The sequence below is a fragment of the Danio aesculapii genome, chromosome 20 (assembly GCF_903798145.1).
Source record: "Danio aesculapii chromosome 20, fDanAes4.1, whole genome shotgun sequence".
Taxonomy (NCBI): domain Eukaryota; kingdom Metazoa; phylum Chordata; class Actinopteri; order Cypriniformes; family Danionidae; genus Danio; species Danio aesculapii.
The window spans coordinates 26855792-26874593 of NC_079454.1; the positions used below are offsets into that span (position 1 = coordinate 26855792).

The following is an 18802-nucleotide window of genomic DNA, read 5'->3' on the forward strand; positions in this document are numbered from 1 at the left end:
AAAATGGCAAATATCAAGCATCTTCACGAGTCAACAAGTGTGAAAAAATGTGATCAATATGTTGAATATGTTTGTTGTGATTTGCTAAACGTCAGATTATATTTACATGTGAGCTTTTATTTAAAAAAAATCCCTTAATCCTAATATTCCACTCCCCTTTAAGTGCATTCAAAACATAAATATACATTCCTTTAAGTTTAGAGCACGGAAAAACCACACACAATTGGATCAATATATATAACACAGAAGTCAACATTTATATTTTTATGCATTATATACACATGCGCAGGAGATTATCCATAGGAAGTTTGGGAGTGAATTTTAGTTTGTTTTTGATTGCATATTATCTATATTACATTGACACATGTAAAAAATATAAACAATCCAAAAATTGTTCAGGTGCTTTGATCAAAATCAAAACAAAAAGACTGTACATGTCTAGAAAAGCACAACAATAAGCTGAACGTTTCATGTTTCAATCTCATTCATCATGAATGGTGCTAAATTGCCATTATATTTGCACTTTTAAAAAATATATACCAAAGGATATACCAAATTCTTATAAAATTTTGGTAAAAATGAGAAGGCTAAGGTATTTTAGATTGGTTCAAACATCTCAACTGCCCTCAATTGAGATGCACAAGTCACACATTTTTGGTACCAACTGGTACAAAAGAAGACTATTAAAGGAGTCACCCGTTACTCATTGCCAGTCCACATCCCGCTCGTCATCCGGCTCTGCTGAGCTGTCCTCAGCTTCACTGCTCTCCTCTTGACCTCTGCCTTGTGCTTCTTTCCTCCTCGCCACCAGTATCATTTCGTGTCTGGCTTTAGCTGCCTGCTCCTCTTCTTCTCTTTGGCGCTGAGCTGCTGCTTTCTTCTCCTGCTCTGCATGACTTTTCATGTGGGCACTGCGGCTCTTCACTTTATAGAACACCCTATATAGAATGCAAAATAGATATAAAATTAAATTCAAGGTTAGAAATTAATTTACATTTCACTGAAAGTCATCTATCTATCTATCTATCTATCTATCTATCTATCTATCTATCTATCTATCTATCTATCTATCTATAAAAAAATAGATAAAAATAAATAAATAAATAAAATAAATAAATAATAAAAATAATAATAATAATATTATATATATATATATATATATATATATATATATATATATATATATATATATATATATATATATATAAAATAAACAGTTGAGGTCAGAATTATTAGCCCACGTTTATTTTTTCCCCAATTTCTGTTTAATGGAGAGACAATTTTATCACATTTTTAATCATAATAGTTTTAATAACTCATTTCTAATAACTGATTTATTTTATCTTTGCCATGATGACAGTAAATAATATTTTACTAGATATTTTTTCAAGATACTTCTATACAGCTTAAAGTGACATTTAAAGGCTTAACTAGGTTAATTAGGTTAACTAGGCAGGTTAGGGTAATTAGGCAAGTTATTGTATAACGATGGATTGTTCTGTAGACTATCGGAAAAAATATAGCTTAAAGGGGCTAATAATTTTGACCTTAAAATGGCTTTTAATAAATTTAAAAACTGCTTTTATTCTAGCCGAAATAAAATAAATAAGACTTTCTCCAGAGGAAAAAATATTATCAGACATACTGTGAACATTTCTGTTAAACATAATTTGGCAAATATTTCAAAAAGAAATAATACATATAATAATACAATAATAATCTAAATAATAAAATGTAATCTAAAGTGTGTTTTGAAATTGTATGGTATTATAATTGCTGAAGTATTATATTTAATGTCGATTAAATTTAGAAGTGAAATTATAATAATATTAATTTAAATAATACATAAGAAACATACTATAAAATCAAATACTGAAAGTAATTTGAAGGAAAATGCTTATATAAGTTTCAAAATATTTGGGAATTATGATTAATGAAGCAGAATTATTCTATTTAATATTAACTCAGTCAGTTGTAACAGTCTAAAATAAAACTAAATTACTAAAATAACAACTAAAACTATTAATTAAATTGTAGTTTATGCTCAATACTAAAACTATGTTATTGGGGCGACGCAGTGGCGCAGTAAGGTAGTGCTGTCACCTACCAGCAAGAACGTTGCTGGTTCGAGCCTTGACTAAGTTGGTGTTTCTGTGTGGAGTTTGCATGTTCTCCCTGTGTTCGTGTGGGTTTCCTCTGGGTGCTCCGGTTTCCCCCACAGTCCAAAGACATGTGGTACAGGTGAATTGGGTAGGCTAAATTGTCCGTAGTATATGAGTGTATGTGTGAATGAGTGTGTGTGGATGGATGTTTCCGAGATGGGTTGCGGCCGGAAGGGCATCTGCTGCATAAAAACGTATGGATAAGTTGGCGGTTCATTACGCTGTGGCGACCCCGAATTGATAAAGGGACTAAACTGAAAAGAAAATAAATGAATGAATGTATTATTATTATTATTACTAATTAAATTGTTAATACTAATAATTGGGAAATAATGTATGTAAAATATGCAAAAATTATAATTAAATTGCATTTAAAATGCTGCAATATTGTAATACATTCACTGTGATATTAATAAAGAAAAACTGGATGTAATATTTCAGCATTCATATTTCAAATCCAGAAAGAAACCACTGCAGATTACAGATAAATGCTACAGTCAGCAGAATTCACACTCAGATAACAGAGTAAGATAAATGCAGTACAATGTAATACAAACAGATTAGATCTACTTAGGAATAAAAAAAAAATTACTGGTCGTTTGTGGTAACTGTAACAAAATCAAAAGAGATAAGCCTCATGTGATTATTGAGCAGATCTTTTCAGACAATTTACCAGTATCCACAAACCGACTAACCTGCTACACTTCTTGCAAGGAAAAATCCCCTCTGGTTCTCCCTGAGGTTTGCTGACAGTTGAGGGCTTGGTTTTCCTCCCGATGTTGTAAGAGTGGGGCTTTGGAAGTGCCGTTGAAGGGGTTTTAAAGGTGGGTTGAACCACTACCACCAGACCAGAAGACTCTTCTGCTGCCACAGAGCTTTTCTTCTGGTCCTCCTGAGCCACGTCTGCCCTCTCCTGGACAAAACAGTAAAGACCAAACTGAGCTATTCCCTTAGATTTTAAATGAGCTGTTTATTATTTCAAGTCCAACCAAGACAACCATACTGGTGTGCACTTTTACTAAAAATCCTCACATTGTCATTGTGCTGCAGTGTCTTGGTCACATCATGTAGCCTTTCATCCACACTGTCTTGCATTTCCTCCTGTTGTTTGCTGTCATTTTCTTTATCTGCTTGTCTTGCGTTCATCTGTATCGAATATAAAAGGACAGGCTGAAGATATTTTATGAAATATATAATGAAAGGCAAGCATGACTAGCACTCATGCACAATGTTGCACAGATTATGTTTGTATACACTTTAAGTATTGTCTCACTTTTGTATTCTACTGTACATGTGCTATCAGCCTTTTAGTCATGATGAGTCAGACAAAGGTCATGTGCACACTGAGAACAAACACATTTAAATACGGGAGTGAATACTGTCAAAAATTAGAGTACACCCTGTGGTAGCCATACCAAGGCTCTAGCATCTTGCATGTTTGATATCCATTATTTGTATCAAATTCCATGACTTTTCCCTTACTAAAAAGCTGGATTTCCATGACCTATAATGTACATATTTACAGCAAAAAAAGTACTGAGCATGTCACAATTTTTCTCAAAAATCATATTTTTGAAAGTGCTGTTGACTCGAGATTTTTGCCAGATGTTGATAACAACCAAAGTAATCCATACATACCAAGAAAACAAAACTAATTAGTTTAAAAAATGTGTAATAAAATGAAATGGCCAAGAAGTAATGAACACATGAAGAAAGGGAGCTGTACAAAGGCATGGAAAGCCCTGACAGTAGCTGAAATCTCTCAGTAGTTAGAAAAGTAACCCTACCCCTCATCAGTGTAAACAAATATTAGCTGCTTCAGTCTAACACCTACATTTCCAAATAATGAAGATGAAACCAGGATGGACATTTCAGCAAGACAATCATCCCAAACACAACAAAGGTAACTCAAACCTGGCTTCAGAAAAGAAAATGAAGCTGCTAGAATGGCCCAGCCAATCACCTGATCTGAATCCAATAAATTTACACCTGAGCAATGCATAGGGCTCCATTCTATATACAAGAGGCGTCTTGAATTTGTCATTACCCTAAAAAGCCTTCTGTATTAAATACATTTCAATAGTTCAGTACTTTCACTTTATGTCATTCCATTGTTGTTTGGTTTTATTGTATTTGTATGTTTGAATTTTTTCAAAATCTGGCTAAATTTTATGATAACAACTCTATTAGAAATGCACTTACCTGGAAAAACCATGACCTGTTCAACACTTATTTTATCTGCTGTATATACTGGTTGCATGGCTGTGAAGTGCTCCCTCTCCCATATTTGATAGCTTAATAGTAGTTTTACAAACTTAGCATGTACTTGTCTGTCATCTACATTTTAACAGTAGATGTATTTGAATATGATCCTTGCATGTTAGCCTTAGTTAACAGGTACAGTCTGATGGTGACTGCATTTGACTGTTGGTTGAAGCACTGGAGATTAATAAAATTGAGCTGAAAATGGCTAAGCATAATAAAAGGCATGAAACGGCATGATATAAAAAATATGGTATAGACAATTACATTTTGATACACCTAAGCTAATATATAAAGCAGCAAACACAAATCCCTGATATTCCATGACAAAGAAAATTTGGAAAAAATGGAAAATGTCTGAAATAGACCTTTACGGTTACATAAGCCCTGTACAGTTATCACCAGTAAGTTACATTTATTCTCTTCACTTCGAAAAAAAGGACATGTCTATCAACTTAAACCGAACACCTAGTTGTTATTAATGTTTATAATAGTGAATCTCTCTATAGTACACATGGTGCACGAAAACAGAAAATCTGGTATTTAAGGTTGTCAGATATTGCTAGAAAAATAAGCAGTGATGGAAAGAGTACTGCAAAATCCTACTCCAGTAAAAGTACCATTACTTGCCTAAAAATGTAGTGCACGTAGAGTAAAAGTATCTGGTGTAAATATTACTCAAAGTATGAGTACTCAAGAGTAGTAAGTATTACGCTGTGAAAAGCTGATGATTTACATGTAATTTGTAGATGTGTGTAAACGTAACATTCTGTTGTGCATTTAGTTATTGCTCAACAGGCTCACATCATAAGACGTTAATACTAGGTTAGATTTAGGTGATGTCAGCTGACCAAAATTCAAGTCTATCCAGTGTCTAAGAACAATGTTATTTTGATGTTTAATAACAAAGTCAAATGACGTTGGTATTTGATTGACTTTAGGTTGCGTTAGAAAGTGACCAAAATCCAAAGTCAAGCCAACATCTTAAACCAACGTCATATTGACGTCAAATACTGATATTTATTCATCAGGTATGGCAACCAAAATCCAACGTCTGATAGATGTCATAGTGATAACGTCGACACAATGTCAAGCTGTAACATTATTAGATGTTGATATTTGGTTGATTTTAGATTGGACATTGGGATCAGTCTGACGTTGGGTTTCCAATTTTCATTTCCAATTAAAATTGCAATGCCCCCATGACGTAGGGGTATAACATCAATTTGACGTCATGTGAACGTCCTGTGCCTGCTGGGTGTTTAAGGTTATTTTGGTCATTATACAGTAAACATTCGTCATCTTTTCATCAGTGACATGCATCTAAACAGTCTCTTGGTCAATGTGTGTAAAGATTTTGGACATCTTCTTGGACGCTTTTAATTCTTCCAAACTTCTTGCTGCATTTTTAAAATCGCCCATGTCTTGAGGTAGTTCATTATGATGTGATTTACCTTCTATGTGCGATTTGACTGGACAGGAATGAAAAGGAGAGATTTTTCTAATCCCCATAGACAAGAAAAAATAAAGTAGCGACTGCTGGTTGAAGGAAAGTAGTGGAGTAAAAGTACTGATACTGCACTAAAAATGTAATCAAGGGAAATTAAATGTACACATTTTGAAAACTACTAAGTAAATTACAATTTCTGAGAAAGACTACTCAATTACAGTAATTTGAGTATTTGTAATTTGTTACTTTACACCACTGAAAATAAGCAAATAAAAAAACAAGCCAACAATAAAAAAAACCTTAAACTTATAAGAGTAACTTTATCAAGGAAATACACCACTTACCACAATTTCACAAATATGCACTATATTAACTAAATATGTATTTTGGCTATGTAATTGTACTTATTGCCAATAAAAATGGTTTGTAATTAAACAGATTTAATACTAGCTTGTTCTTACATGCTGTAATTTTCTAGTAAGATCTGAAAACAGAATGACTCAGGAATAGTGTATTATACTGTAAAACACAGACATGCTAGCTGTTCACTTTAGTTTTGTTCAAAATGTTTGTGAAGAGTTATTTTGGTTGTGTGTGTGTGTGTTGAACAGGATTAAAAAGGTGTCTGTCTGTGTAAACCGGCCTAAAAACAAATTTTATAAAAGTATAAACCGTAACAAGTAATAGCCTTTACCACAGAGATGCTTTCTTCTGGATCTGTAGGTCCATATGTACATGTCCCATTACGAGTAACCCTCGCCTGTTTCTTATAGGTGTAGTAGAACTCCACACACTGAGCCACAGTTTTAGTCCTCACCTGCCAAAAACAGACATGCAAAAACAAACACACAATCTTTAAAAATGGAAAACATGATTAATGTGAGTCATGTAAGAACAACGCAGCATGGTGGCGCAGTGGGTAGCACAATCGCCTCACAGCAAGAAGGTAGTGGTTCAAGCCCTGGCTGGGTCAGTTGGCATTTCCGTGTGGAGTTTGCATGTTCTACTCGTGTTGGTGTGGGTTTCCTCCGGTTTCCCCCACAGTCCAAAGACATGTGGTATAGGTGAATTGTGTAAGCTAAATTGTCTGTAGTGTATGTGTGTGAATGAGTGTGTATAGATGTTTCCCAGTGATGGGTTGCAGCTGGAAAGGCATCTGCTGCGTAAAACATATGCTGGATAAGTTGGCAGTTCATTCCACTGTGGCGACCCCAGATTAATAAAGGGACTAAGCCGAAAAGAAAATGAATGAATGAATGAATGAATGAATGAATGAATGACAGAACAACATAAAAAAAAGTGTATACCAGTTTTTGCACCATGAAGAAATCTTTTGTATAGGCAGAAATTCCCTTGTTGAAGTATCGTTTTTCATCTGCACTCCAGCAGTCTGAACCTGTCAATATTTAAAGAACATCAATCACTACCATAATGTATTACAAATAAACTCATTAGGGACTATAACATGAATCACATTTTTTCATAAGATCACGATTCCAAACAAAACCAAAATAGCATGTATAATATGGAGAAATTAAACCAACTTTTCACTCAAAACTTATATCACATGAGGAATCAGCAGTTATGATCAAATCTCTTGAATGGCTGATTCAATGAATACCCTACTGACACAGCAATGTCATTTATTCAAGCTTGAAAAGATAGTTCTCCCAGAACTGCAAATTCTGTCATCACTTACTCATCCTTCACTTCCTACAAACCTGTTTGACTTTCTTTATTCTGTTTAACACAAAAAAAAAAAAAAAGGAAAAATGCTGAAAACCTGTAACCATTGACTTCCATACTATAGGTTTTCTCAAATATGGATGTCAATTGTTGAAGGTTTCAAACAGTCTTCAAAATAACTTATTTTGTGTTCAACAGAAAAAAATTTACTTTTGAGGTTGATTAGATTTTCATTTCTGAGTGAACTATCCCAAGTGAAAAACTAGCGTTTCTGATGTGAACACTGCCACTGCCCACTGCTATATAGTTTGCTTCTGTTATTTTCTACCTGCATAATGGTAATTGGCTAGTTGGTGGTTCCTGGAGAAGATGGGATTCTTCAGCATCATCAGTTCCAAAGCTTTCTACAGAAAAAAAAAAAAAGATTGTTTCTCCAGAAATCATATATATATATGAATCAAATAATATGCCCCAATGAGTATCAATTGTACTAACATTACCAGGGATACAATGCTGAAATTGGGGAAATGGCAAGGAGAAATCGAAACTTTAAATTACAATTAAATAAATGCTTCATAAATTGTAAAAGAGCTACAAATAATCATATTAGAATCATTTCTGAAGTATCATGTGACATTGAAGACGTTATAAAAGATTAACAGAATTATTATAAATTGTAATAACATTTCACATTTAAACTGCTTTACTGGACTTGATTTTAATAGATAAATGTACTGTAGCCATATTAAGGATAAACGATATCTTTCAACAGCATTTCAAAATATTTATAGACCCGAAACTTTTAAACATTAATGAAAGTCCTTTAAATTTAACAAATTCCATTGCATTAGACACAAAGCAGAATAGATCACAAACACATTTGTCTTGAAAGATGTTGTTGAACATTATTCGGGTGTCAGTGTGCTTTCTCACCATAACATCACCTCTGCACTCATGCAGGCAGTGCAGTGCGAGCTCTGGGTTTGTTCCTCCTCCATACATTACACTGGAACAGACCAGGTTCATCAGATTATCAACTGCAAAAACAAAAAACAAAACAATGGAATTAAAGAATGTGAATATATCAGCGTTATATGTGGCATATCAGATATATCAATGCAGTCAAAAGTCAAGTTACCTCTTGTGTCTTGGGAGGCAGTAGACTCAGGGAGCCAAACTAAAATGGCTTTATGCTGGTCCATTAAGGCCAATGAACGATCCAAGAGTTCAGGAATCTCTGCTTGGTACTTTGAGCCAATGTTTATGTGCCTGAATTGTGTAAAAGAGGATGTATCTATTAGAAAAGTGGAGAGTGATTGAGATGAATACCTTAATTTTAATTTAATAAACGCTCACGGTTCAAGGCTGACAGGAGTTGCTTCTCCAATCACTGGAGGAGCAGGAGGGGTGATGTCAGAACTGCCTGAAAAATAAGAAATAAAGAGACAGATAGAGATCAAGAATAAGAAGTGAAAGTTATCAGTTTACATTAGTTTGCACTATACATAAACTAATAGCTAATAATGATAATAAACACTTAACAATAAGGGTAAATATTCTTAGTTCATTATATAATGACAATTAAATGGTGCCAAAACAAACACGCCCATATCCCAAACAAGATCAACCTTTTTGATATTTCTACTTTGATTAATAGACACGCCCCTTACTGCTGATTGGCTCCCGTGTGTTTTAGGACTTAGTTCGACACTGGGGTCAAAACAAAATAATTGTCTTTTTAATATTGCTAACACATATAGACCGACTGTGTCTTTTTCTTATTTCTGGAAGTGCTTTTGCTTTTGGGTTTGGACAAGAAAATGATTGTTTTGATTAAATAGTATGAATGTCATATGACCAGATCAGTATACATGCTGCTCGCACATCTTGATATTTTTAGAGGTATTAATTAATTAATATTTGTTAACAGGCATAATTATGACCTGTAGTTCAATCGATAATAATTAAAAATAACTACACTGGAATGTAATTCTGACTATACTACTGTTTGCCACTGGGTCACTATTAAAACCAAATTTATCTTATATAATATCAAAGAAAGCAGAAATTTTGTGTGTTAGGGAGGTCTATGGAAAAATACGCATTTTCACAAATCTCAAAACATTAAAGGTTTAATGCACCTTAAACTATTAAACAAAGCAAAGTTTTATTTTATCTGGGTAAAGTTGAAAATGTGTTTATATTGTAAACTAACATTGTGACTGGTTAAGATAGTATAACTAATTCATGTTCTTCTTTTTCTAAGCCATCTGTTATTAAGTATAGCACAACATGTTACATTCAACATTACCTGATGAGGAGTAATACTTGTATAATTACATTTATATGTATTTGTAAATATACTTTTTACCACTGTTTTTACCATAGCAAAAAAAGTAAGAGAAAATATAGAAGCACTTTAGAAAAATGGCCCATTTGTTAATGTATTTACTGTCAGTGCAATAGCCTAGTGGTTAGCGCACTGACATATGGTGCAATAGCACTTCAGGGCGTCCCAAGTTCGAATCCCGGCTCGTGGACATTTCCCGTCCCTAACCCCTCTCCCACTTCGCTTCCTGTCTGTAAAACTGTCCTATCTGCTTAATAAAGGCCAAAAATAAATCTTTTTTAAAAAAAAGAAAAAAAAAGTTAATGTATTTACTAACATCAACTAAGTATGAATAATCTCTAAAGCAATTATTAATCATAGTTTAACGTTAACTAATGCATGATTAAAATCCAATGTTGTGCTTGTTAACATTAGTTATTGCAATGTGAATTAACATGAACTAATGTTTATTTAACTTAAATAACATTAACTAAACAAATATGACATAATTAATGTATAACTAATTGTTTGTTCATGTTAGTAAATACATTAACATTAACTAAATGGACCAGTGTTACCAAAAGTTCTAACATGAAATGTATTTAAATTGTAAATTGACTAATAAATGCTGTAAGAATATAGTTAATTGATAGTTCATAAATACCCAATTAATGTTTCTAAGTGACCAATAAATAAATATTAATAAACACAAATAAAGAGTTAAGATAAAATGCCACAGTTTACAATCATATTATTGAAGTGATATGAGCTAATAATGAATCATTTTTATTTATATCTATTATTTTTATTTGCAAATATATTTTTATCATTAAAAACTGTTTAATATTAGCTACTAACATGAACAGTGCATTTCTGCACACTGTTGCATTAGTAAATGTTAATGTTTGAAGCTTGCTGTGTATTATTACTACTTATAAAAAAGAGGAACACACTTGAGCGCAGAAGGCTTCGCGAGGTGCTGCGGGGTGTGGGTGGTGGTGGCAGGACTTGACTGCCTGCTGCCATAGAAGAGAGGACAGTAGAGAAGTACAGGCCCGATCCTTCACGCACAGGTGATAGAATGGGCGGAGGAGTGTATGGCGGGATCATGCTGGCAGGGTCCGGCAGACGCAATGGAGAACGCAGGTTACTCTGGTAGGCGCTGATGCTAGAGTAGATAGAAGGGGCGATGAAAGTGCATGGTTGAGGAATGACCAGAGGCTCAGGTCTCGGACGACGCTTTGATTTGTCATCTTGCCCTTTACCCTGAATCCAATGCAAAAAGGAAAAAACAAATATATGAACATCTATTTTGAAAATACAAATGCTGAAATGCAGTAAAATATAAGCTATGAAAAGGCATATGCATTTAAAGAAGTTTCTCTTTCTGAAGTTTTTGGGAGGAGGGAATTTAAATAAATCATTCAACATGATTTACTTGACTAACTAACAATGTTTCCACCTATTTTTATGCGCAGTTTGGAAATGTGAAAAAAAAAGGTTGATGGAAACACCAAGATGCACATAACCGAGTAGAATAAACATTTTATTCGATAAGAAAAGATGTGCATAAACTACGATGGAAACACTTTAGCCGAACAAATTCCAGTATGCGCATTAAAAAGTCATGTGATTTTGTTATAAGAGATCATGTGATAATAAAAATCTGTGTGAATGGACAAACCAGCAGGCTGAGCACACTGTAAAACATCTAAAATGTTGTTTTGGTCATCCTTAAGTATTTCAGTATTAGTGTTTTTATATTATTAATTACTCCTCTGAGGTGCAAGTAATTTATTAAATAAAGGAAAAATTCACACAGTATCTTCTACTGCAGCAAATTCCATTTTTACTTTTGATAATTGGTGCAGTTCATGAGGCAGTGACGATTATGTTCTCTTTGACTACTTGGATGGAAACGCTGCTTTATTCACACGTCTTATATGCAATATTTCAGTCTTCCGCATACAATTAATTCGCATCTTTGGATGGAAACATAGCTAATGTACTGATATTTGCACCATTTAACAACAAAAAGAGCATGTCATCATATAATAAAAAACTAATAAGGAATAATGACATAAATTTTCAACTGTTTTAATTATACATTAAATAAAACCACTGAATTTAAGGTGGAAAATGCATTTCAGTGCATTCCTAACAATGCATTTATTAAGCTCCAACATTCTATAGTTGTAAATTGTATACATAATTTACCTTTTATGATTGTAATTCATAACACAAGGTTTTTATTACTAAAATTAAATGTAACCAAGCAGAATTTAGGCGATGGAAATTAAATGGGGGACAAATTTCATTGGAGCCTACTTAAAGATGCTGAATGAAATTGCTTCAAAAATCAACTGTCAGATTGTGGGTTCAGTATTACATCAACACATGTAGCTTTGGCATGAATAACAGCATAATTTCAGTGAGCTGCCAAACCACTAACAAGCTCAAATAGGCAACTGTTTTCTGGAGATAAGCCTAAATAAACATAACACGCAATTGCACAAATCTACAAGCGACTTACTGAAAACACAAGATGGTTTTTATAAGCGCACTTGGAAACAATGCTATTAACCTGTACCTGGATTAAGTTCTCAGATGCTGAATTCTTCAATGAGTGCCGGCGTGCAACAATAACTGAGGGTTTGCGATCAGCCTGGGAACTTCCTGAGGTATGCCGAACATTATCTAGCTGTGCCCAGCTGCCTGGCACTTCCATTTGGGTTTGACCTCTCCGAACTGGAACAGAGACTGGGATGACTAGAGGCACCATACCAGCTGGTCTACCCGAGTTAACATCTTCTCGCTATTAAGAGGAAATAAGGACATAAAATACAGATTAATATATAAGTGCAGAAAAGAAACAAACAATAGCCTGAGAAGCAATCTGCAGCAGTTAGGTGAGTCACAGGGATAGTTTAATTGGCCTGTAAAATATTACAGACAAAATATAAATGTATTTTCTTAAAACAGCCATCTTAAATAAATAGAGTTGTCTCTACACTGTAATATGAAATATGTAAAGTTTAAAATAAATCTTCTGAAGTATTCATTCATACCATGAACTTGGATCAGCAAGCAGGACTTGGTGAATCAGCCCCTCCCTAATTCAGCTGAATGGGTTTTCTGAGAATGTGGAATGTGAAGGTGTGCAGACATGCAGCCGCTCACTACACTGCTTTACAATATACAATATCTAAATAAACTCTGCACAGAACACTATATGTCACAAAGGAAGGCCATTAGCAAACATTACTGTGAGCTGAGTTTGCATTGTAATGTTTATAGTTTGATTAGCTATAAAGCCAGTGACATGATGTTTCGCCCAGCTTCAGCTTCTTGCTAGAGGCAACAGTGGAAAGTTTTAGGTTTTGAAAGAGCCAGTTCATAAGCTGGTTTAAAACAGCAAAGGTATTCTAGGAAACCATGAGCTGCAAAAAAATCTCAGTGAAATTACACATATTTCTGAAATACAATACTGTTCTAATGTATGTTGACAGTTTGATATTTGGTTTTGTGAAGGTAAGCGTCACTTTATAATGTTATAAAATGCTTTTTTAAATAAACATTGTTCTTTTGAACTTCCTATTCATCACAGAATCCCATAAAATGTATCATGGTTCCACCAAGCACCATGACTGTTTTGAATATACTGTAGATCATAATATTAAGAAATGTTTCTTGATCTTGGCAGAGCGGTGGCGCAGTGGGTAGCACTGTCGCTTTACAGCAAGAAGGTCACTGTGTTCAAATCTTGGCTGGATTACTTGGCATTTCTGTGTGGAGTTTGCATGTTCTCCCCGTCTTCGAGTGGGTTTTCTCCAGGTGCTTCTGTTTCCCCTACAAGTCCAAAGACATGCGCTACAGGTGAATCGGGTAAGCTAAATTGTCCGTAGTGTATGTGTGTGAATTAGAGTGTATGGGTGTTTCCCAGTGATGGGTTGCAGCTGGAAGAGCATCCACTACATAAAACATCTGCTGGATAAGTTGGCGGTTCATCCACTGTGGCGACCCCCAGATTAATAAAGGGACTAAGCTGAAAAGAAAATGAATGGTTCTTGATCTTGTTTCTTCATGATTTCTGAATGATCATGCGACAGTGGAAACTGGAGAAATTTTTGTCAGTCTTTATTGTCATTCAATATAGATTTTAACACATTACAATGCAAAACAATAAAAAATACACCAAAATTTTTTTTCAAAACGCTGCCTTGTTGAGCACAGAAAACATCCTAAATATCTTACCAACCAATTAGAGGAATGGAGTGTGCTCAAAAGAAAAAAATAACTTTCTGAAAACAATCAATGTTTTTGCTATTGCATTTGTTCATGTCTGTGTAACAGGAACTGTAAACGAAAATCGATTTAACTACACATTTCCAACCACCCAAAAATTCCAACAGGTTAAATAAAGACGTATCTCTCTTTTAGTAAAAGAGGTTTCAAAATGGATTTCAAAATGAAAAGGGCTCACCTTTGCTGGCAAAAATTCCATCTCTGAGGCTTTCTGAGCAAGAGTCTCAAGGTTGATCTCCTTTGAGGCCCTCCGTCTTCTCTGAGTGCTCTGGATGACCCCCACTGTAGGTGCTTGGACTCCGTCATCTCCTCCATTCTGGGCAGAAACCTTGTCTTTGGGGGTCTGGCTGCTTTGAGGGGAGACTCCATCTTTGGAGAGTCGGCGAGAGCGGCGAGGAAAAATCTGACGTTTTCTTTGGTCGTCCTGGGCATCGGGACTGGCTTCTGCAGGATTGCAAGATTCCTGGAAATTTGACCCTTGAGAAACAGGGTGTTGTGACTGAGGGACAGTGTGCTGAGTCTGGCTCGAGTCTGTCTTCACCTGAGTGTTGACAGGATCCTGTGACTCAATATCTGGTTTAACTCGCTGCTTTTCTACAGACTCTAGGTGTTGAAACCCTTGTGCCTGTTGCTGTAGTTGCTGGTGCATCTGTTGCTGCATTTTCTGGCGCTGGTATTGTTGCAATTGATGCAGTCGTTGTTGCTGTATTTGATGCTGTTGGTGCTGCTGCTGCTGCTGCTGCAATTGCCGCATTTGTTGCATCTGTTGCATCTGGCGCTGGTGCTGCAACTGCTGCTGCTGCATCTGCAATAGTTGCTGTTGTTGTGATTTTGGCTTTTCATGGTAATTCATATTTAAAGGTGCACTGTTGCCTTGGAAAACTTGTTGGAAACCAGGTGCTTGTTGTTGCTTCGTAGGTCCAAATGCCAACTGGAAGGGTTGCAAAGTAGAGTCGGGCATTTCATGATGCATGACTTGTGGCTGATATTGGATATCTGCAGGTCGGTGACCTTGCTGAACAGCCTGGAACTGAGCATGATGCATGGCTGCCATGGTGTGATGGTCCCAGTCCGCACCAGGAACTTGGGAGGTCTCTGTGTAGGACTGCGAAGAACTTGGTGAAAGCTTCTCTTTCATAGCTTCCATCTCGTGACTTTTATTAAAGGCCCTTGGGTCATCCATAACACCAAGAGAAGACCCAAAGTTCTGTGACCATTTATTCATGTTCGGGAGACCTTGAAACCAACTTGACGTCTGCACTGGGTCCTGATGTACCCATTTCACCGGTCCTGACTGCTGAAAATGCCCCCGGACCTGATATCCTTTATCAGTTTTGAAAACGCCCTGGACTTCAGGGCTAGAATCCACCAGACCCTCTGGACTGCTGTGAGTTTGCTCCAGAGATGGAGCTCCCACGTTGTAGAAGAGATCCCCTGAATGCTGCGTTGTTTCACTAATGGCTTCAACATTCTGTTTGCTAATACTGTTTATGGTTCCTCTCTGGTGTGGAGAAAGACTCATGGCAATTGTGTGAAACTACGAGATGAGCAAAATCCTGGGGCATTCAGTAAGTCTGGTTTGGTCTGAACAAGGCTGCTGATAATGTTTTACACATGCAGGTTTAAATAGGGTACAGGAGCCCCACCTCCTCTCTTGCTTCTAAAATGCACTTTAAAGGTGGAGTAAATATTTGAAACCTCAGTCATTCCTCAGTCTCGGGAAATGATCTAAAAACATGAGAAACACAAAAAGTTAGACTTTGAAAACAGTAACAATAGGAGTCAAATTCTGTCTGCAATATACACAATATAAACAAAAAATAAATAAAAAATCCAAGTAGCACATAACATGTTTTTTTTTCTTGTCTAAATATGTTTATTTTAAAATACATTAAAGATTCATAAATACAATAACTTGCACATGTATCTTCCATGAAGCATGCAAGCAATTATAATAGTATAAGGGACAAGGTGACATTCAAAATATATTTTAACGTTTTTGCACTTACATGCAATATATTTGCTTCCCCACAAGAAACTGCTTTTTTTTGGGACAAAAAATTCCTCACAGGCAAATCAAAGGCTTCTCATGGTAAGACAAAACTTAAAAAGAAAATCAAAACAATGCAAAACAGAAAATATAAATGCAAACTAATTAGCCAATCATATGACAGCAATATGTAAAAAGCTTTGGCATGGCTAAGACTATATATTTTCCTCCTGTCTAATATTCTTTTCATCAACATGTTTCCATACAGATGCATATGTTAGTGTTTTTTTAATCAAAATTAATTGAGATCATTTTTGAGGGTAAAAATTACAGAGTATGTCGGCTCTAAAGCCTAGTAGTTAGCGCACCGACACATGGTGCAGTAGCACTTCAGGGTGTCCCGAGTTCGAATCCTGGCTCGAGGACATTTCCCAACCCTATCCCCCTCTCTCTTTCCAACTTTGCTTCCCGTCTCATTACTGTCCTATCTATGAAAGGCAAAAAAGCCAAAAATAAATATAAAAAAACATATATTACAGAGTATTTCCCAAATTTCGGTTAGGCTAACATCGAAAGCACAAAATTTGTATACATTTATTTTATAAAAACAATTTGCCACAAATTTTTGTAATTATTATTCGTAAAACTGCCAAATCAACGTCTCTGTTAAGGATTGACACACATATATTCAGCATCTACGAAAAATTTTATTATTTTTCGCAACACATTGTTATTTTGGAGTCCAATTAAACATTTTATATAAATTTTTACTTGAAATACAAAAATAAATAAATATTTTGAATATAGTTTCTCTATATTGAACGTTCTTATTTTGCACACAGGTCATTGATGAACCCCAAATCAACAATTAATCAATCTAAAGAAACACAAATAAAGTGAGTTATCAAGTAAACTTTAAATCACACATTACAAAACAGGCCATAACCTGTCAAAAACTGACAGGACGTTTCTTTGTGCTTTCTATTAATGAATGAATATTCAGCAAAGACTTCAACGTGGAAAGGAACACAGTGGTCTAAAACCAGGAAACCTGACAAACACAATTGCACACAGCACGGGAGGGGCATGAAAAGTGCATTGCAAGACAACAAGAATTACAGGAAGTGAAGAGGGAAAGGGAGAGAGAGATGGAGAGAGAATACAGGAGAGAGAGAACAAGCAGAACTACTTTTCAACCCACTTATGACCCCTCCCAACACAGAAGATACGATAAAACCATTTTAACAACAAAATAAACGTAAACGCAATGTTGTACAGCAAACCAAACCACCCTGTTTTCTTCCCTGTAAAACGACAAAGTGTGCACTTTTTATTCTCTGTGCACTTTGCGCCTTTAGCTTACTGAACGGATTCAGTCGCGTATGAACACAGAAGACTTACATCGTACTTACATTGTTGCAATGTGTTATTGACGTCCTCTTCCTTACTTTTCAAGTTCGGCTGACAGCACCTTACAAAACAGCTCCAGCCCTGGGCAAAGTCAACAGCAGCGTGCATGACCACATACACACTACGCACAATGCAGCCCGTCGTAAACGCCTAGACCGAAGTAACGTTACGCACATTTAATACGCCAGAATAACGTGTCATTATAATGCAGCGAGAGGCCTGTTTTACATGCAGGCTGACAAATGTTACAACTTTTTGTATCCGAGTAACTCAGCTGTAGTCACCAAACCAGTTTTCCTGTTTACATTCTGTAGCTTCAGCGTAACGTTACCGATATTGTTTGCAGGATGTGTAGAGTTCGAGGATCCTCTTGAAAAATAATCAATCCATCAAAGTTATTTATCAACAAAACAGTTCGCACCGACGCAGCCAATCAGAGAGTTTCGGATTGAAGGCGAGGCGACAGAAGGCGTACACTGTGATTGGACGGAAGGAACTTCTAGCGCACTGCTGGAATGGTATGTGTCATATACAGTATTGAGTTTGGGAGAGCAACAGAAATAGGCCTTTTTATAACAGTATCACTTTCATTTTTACTGGCTTTGTGGTATATTGTGGGATGTGAAAGGATGCAGGCTGATAAGTAAAATAAAAACATAAATACAGTGAAACAAAAGTATTTAATCCCAAACATTTCTCAAACTGTTTTGTGAGTTATTCTGTAAAGAAATATGTCATTCATTTGGTTCTCAGATTTTTGTTCTTTACCAAAAACATTTTATAAATGTACAAACCCTGTCCTTGTCATCAGTCCGAGTGACCTTCAGCTTTAATAGTTTTATGCTATTTTAACTGTTATTTAGAAAAAATAAATTAAAATTCAGAAATAGCAATATCAGGCTGATGAATACTTAACACACCTCACACAAGCTCTTTCTATACCCCTCATTGCATACCATCAAGATGTAGCATGCACTGCACAATCCTTACTTAAAACAATATTGTCTACAATAATTTTTCACCAACAATTAGACTATGTGTACATGTTTTTCTTGACTGGGTACTTGTCTATCTGTGCCTACATGTGTAGTGTGTGTTTTTCTTAACGCATTTATTGTCTTTTGCATATTTATTGTCTTCTACGTATTACTGTCAACATTGCTAATTGTATATTGTTTTGTTTTTTTGGGAGTATGCTGTTGTATTTT

General features: G+C 35.4%; 2 protein-coding genes across 3 annotated transcripts in view; one reads left to right on the forward strand and one right to left on the reverse strand.

Moving 5' to 3' along the window:
* zgc:153896 (uncharacterized protein LOC569930 homolog) overlaps positions 1 to 28 on the forward strand; it is a 7724-nt gene extending 7696 nt beyond the window's left edge. For both annotated transcript variants that reach the window (XM_056480876.1, XM_056480875.1), the window contains one exon: positions 1 to 28. This exon is cut by the window's left edge and continues 242 nt beyond it. The gene's annotated coding sequence lies outside the window, so the exon portion shown is untranslated.
* The window catches only part of mideasa (mitotic deacetylase associated SANT domain protein a), an 18076-nt gene extending 32 nt beyond the window's left edge, over positions 1 to 18044 (reverse strand). The window contains exons 1-13 of the mRNA XM_056480874.1: positions 17597 to 18044; positions 14373 to 15922; positions 12480 to 12704; positions 10843 to 11155; positions 8917 to 8983; positions 8699 to 8829; positions 8494 to 8597; positions 7889 to 7964; positions 7182 to 7270; positions 6569 to 6691; positions 3195 to 3308; positions 2858 to 3075; positions 1 to 938 (exon numbers count right to left, since the gene is read on the reverse strand). The exon at positions 1 to 938 is cut by the window's left edge and continues 32 nt beyond it. Of these exons, the coding sequence (XP_056336849.1) occupies positions 704 to 938; positions 2858 to 3075; positions 3195 to 3308; positions 6569 to 6691; positions 7182 to 7270; positions 7889 to 7964; positions 8494 to 8597; positions 8699 to 8829; positions 8917 to 8983; positions 10843 to 11155; positions 12480 to 12704; positions 14373 to 15716 (3039 nt within the window). The 5' untranslated portion in view covers positions 15717 to 15922; positions 17597 to 18044 and the 3' untranslated portion in view covers positions 1 to 703. The remainder of the gene's footprint in view (positions 939 to 2857; positions 3076 to 3194; positions 3309 to 6568; positions 6692 to 7181; positions 7271 to 7888; positions 7965 to 8493; positions 8598 to 8698; positions 8830 to 8916; positions 8984 to 10842; positions 11156 to 12479; positions 12705 to 14372; positions 15923 to 17596) is intronic.
* Between the last annotated feature and the right edge of the window lie 758 nt (positions 18045 to 18802).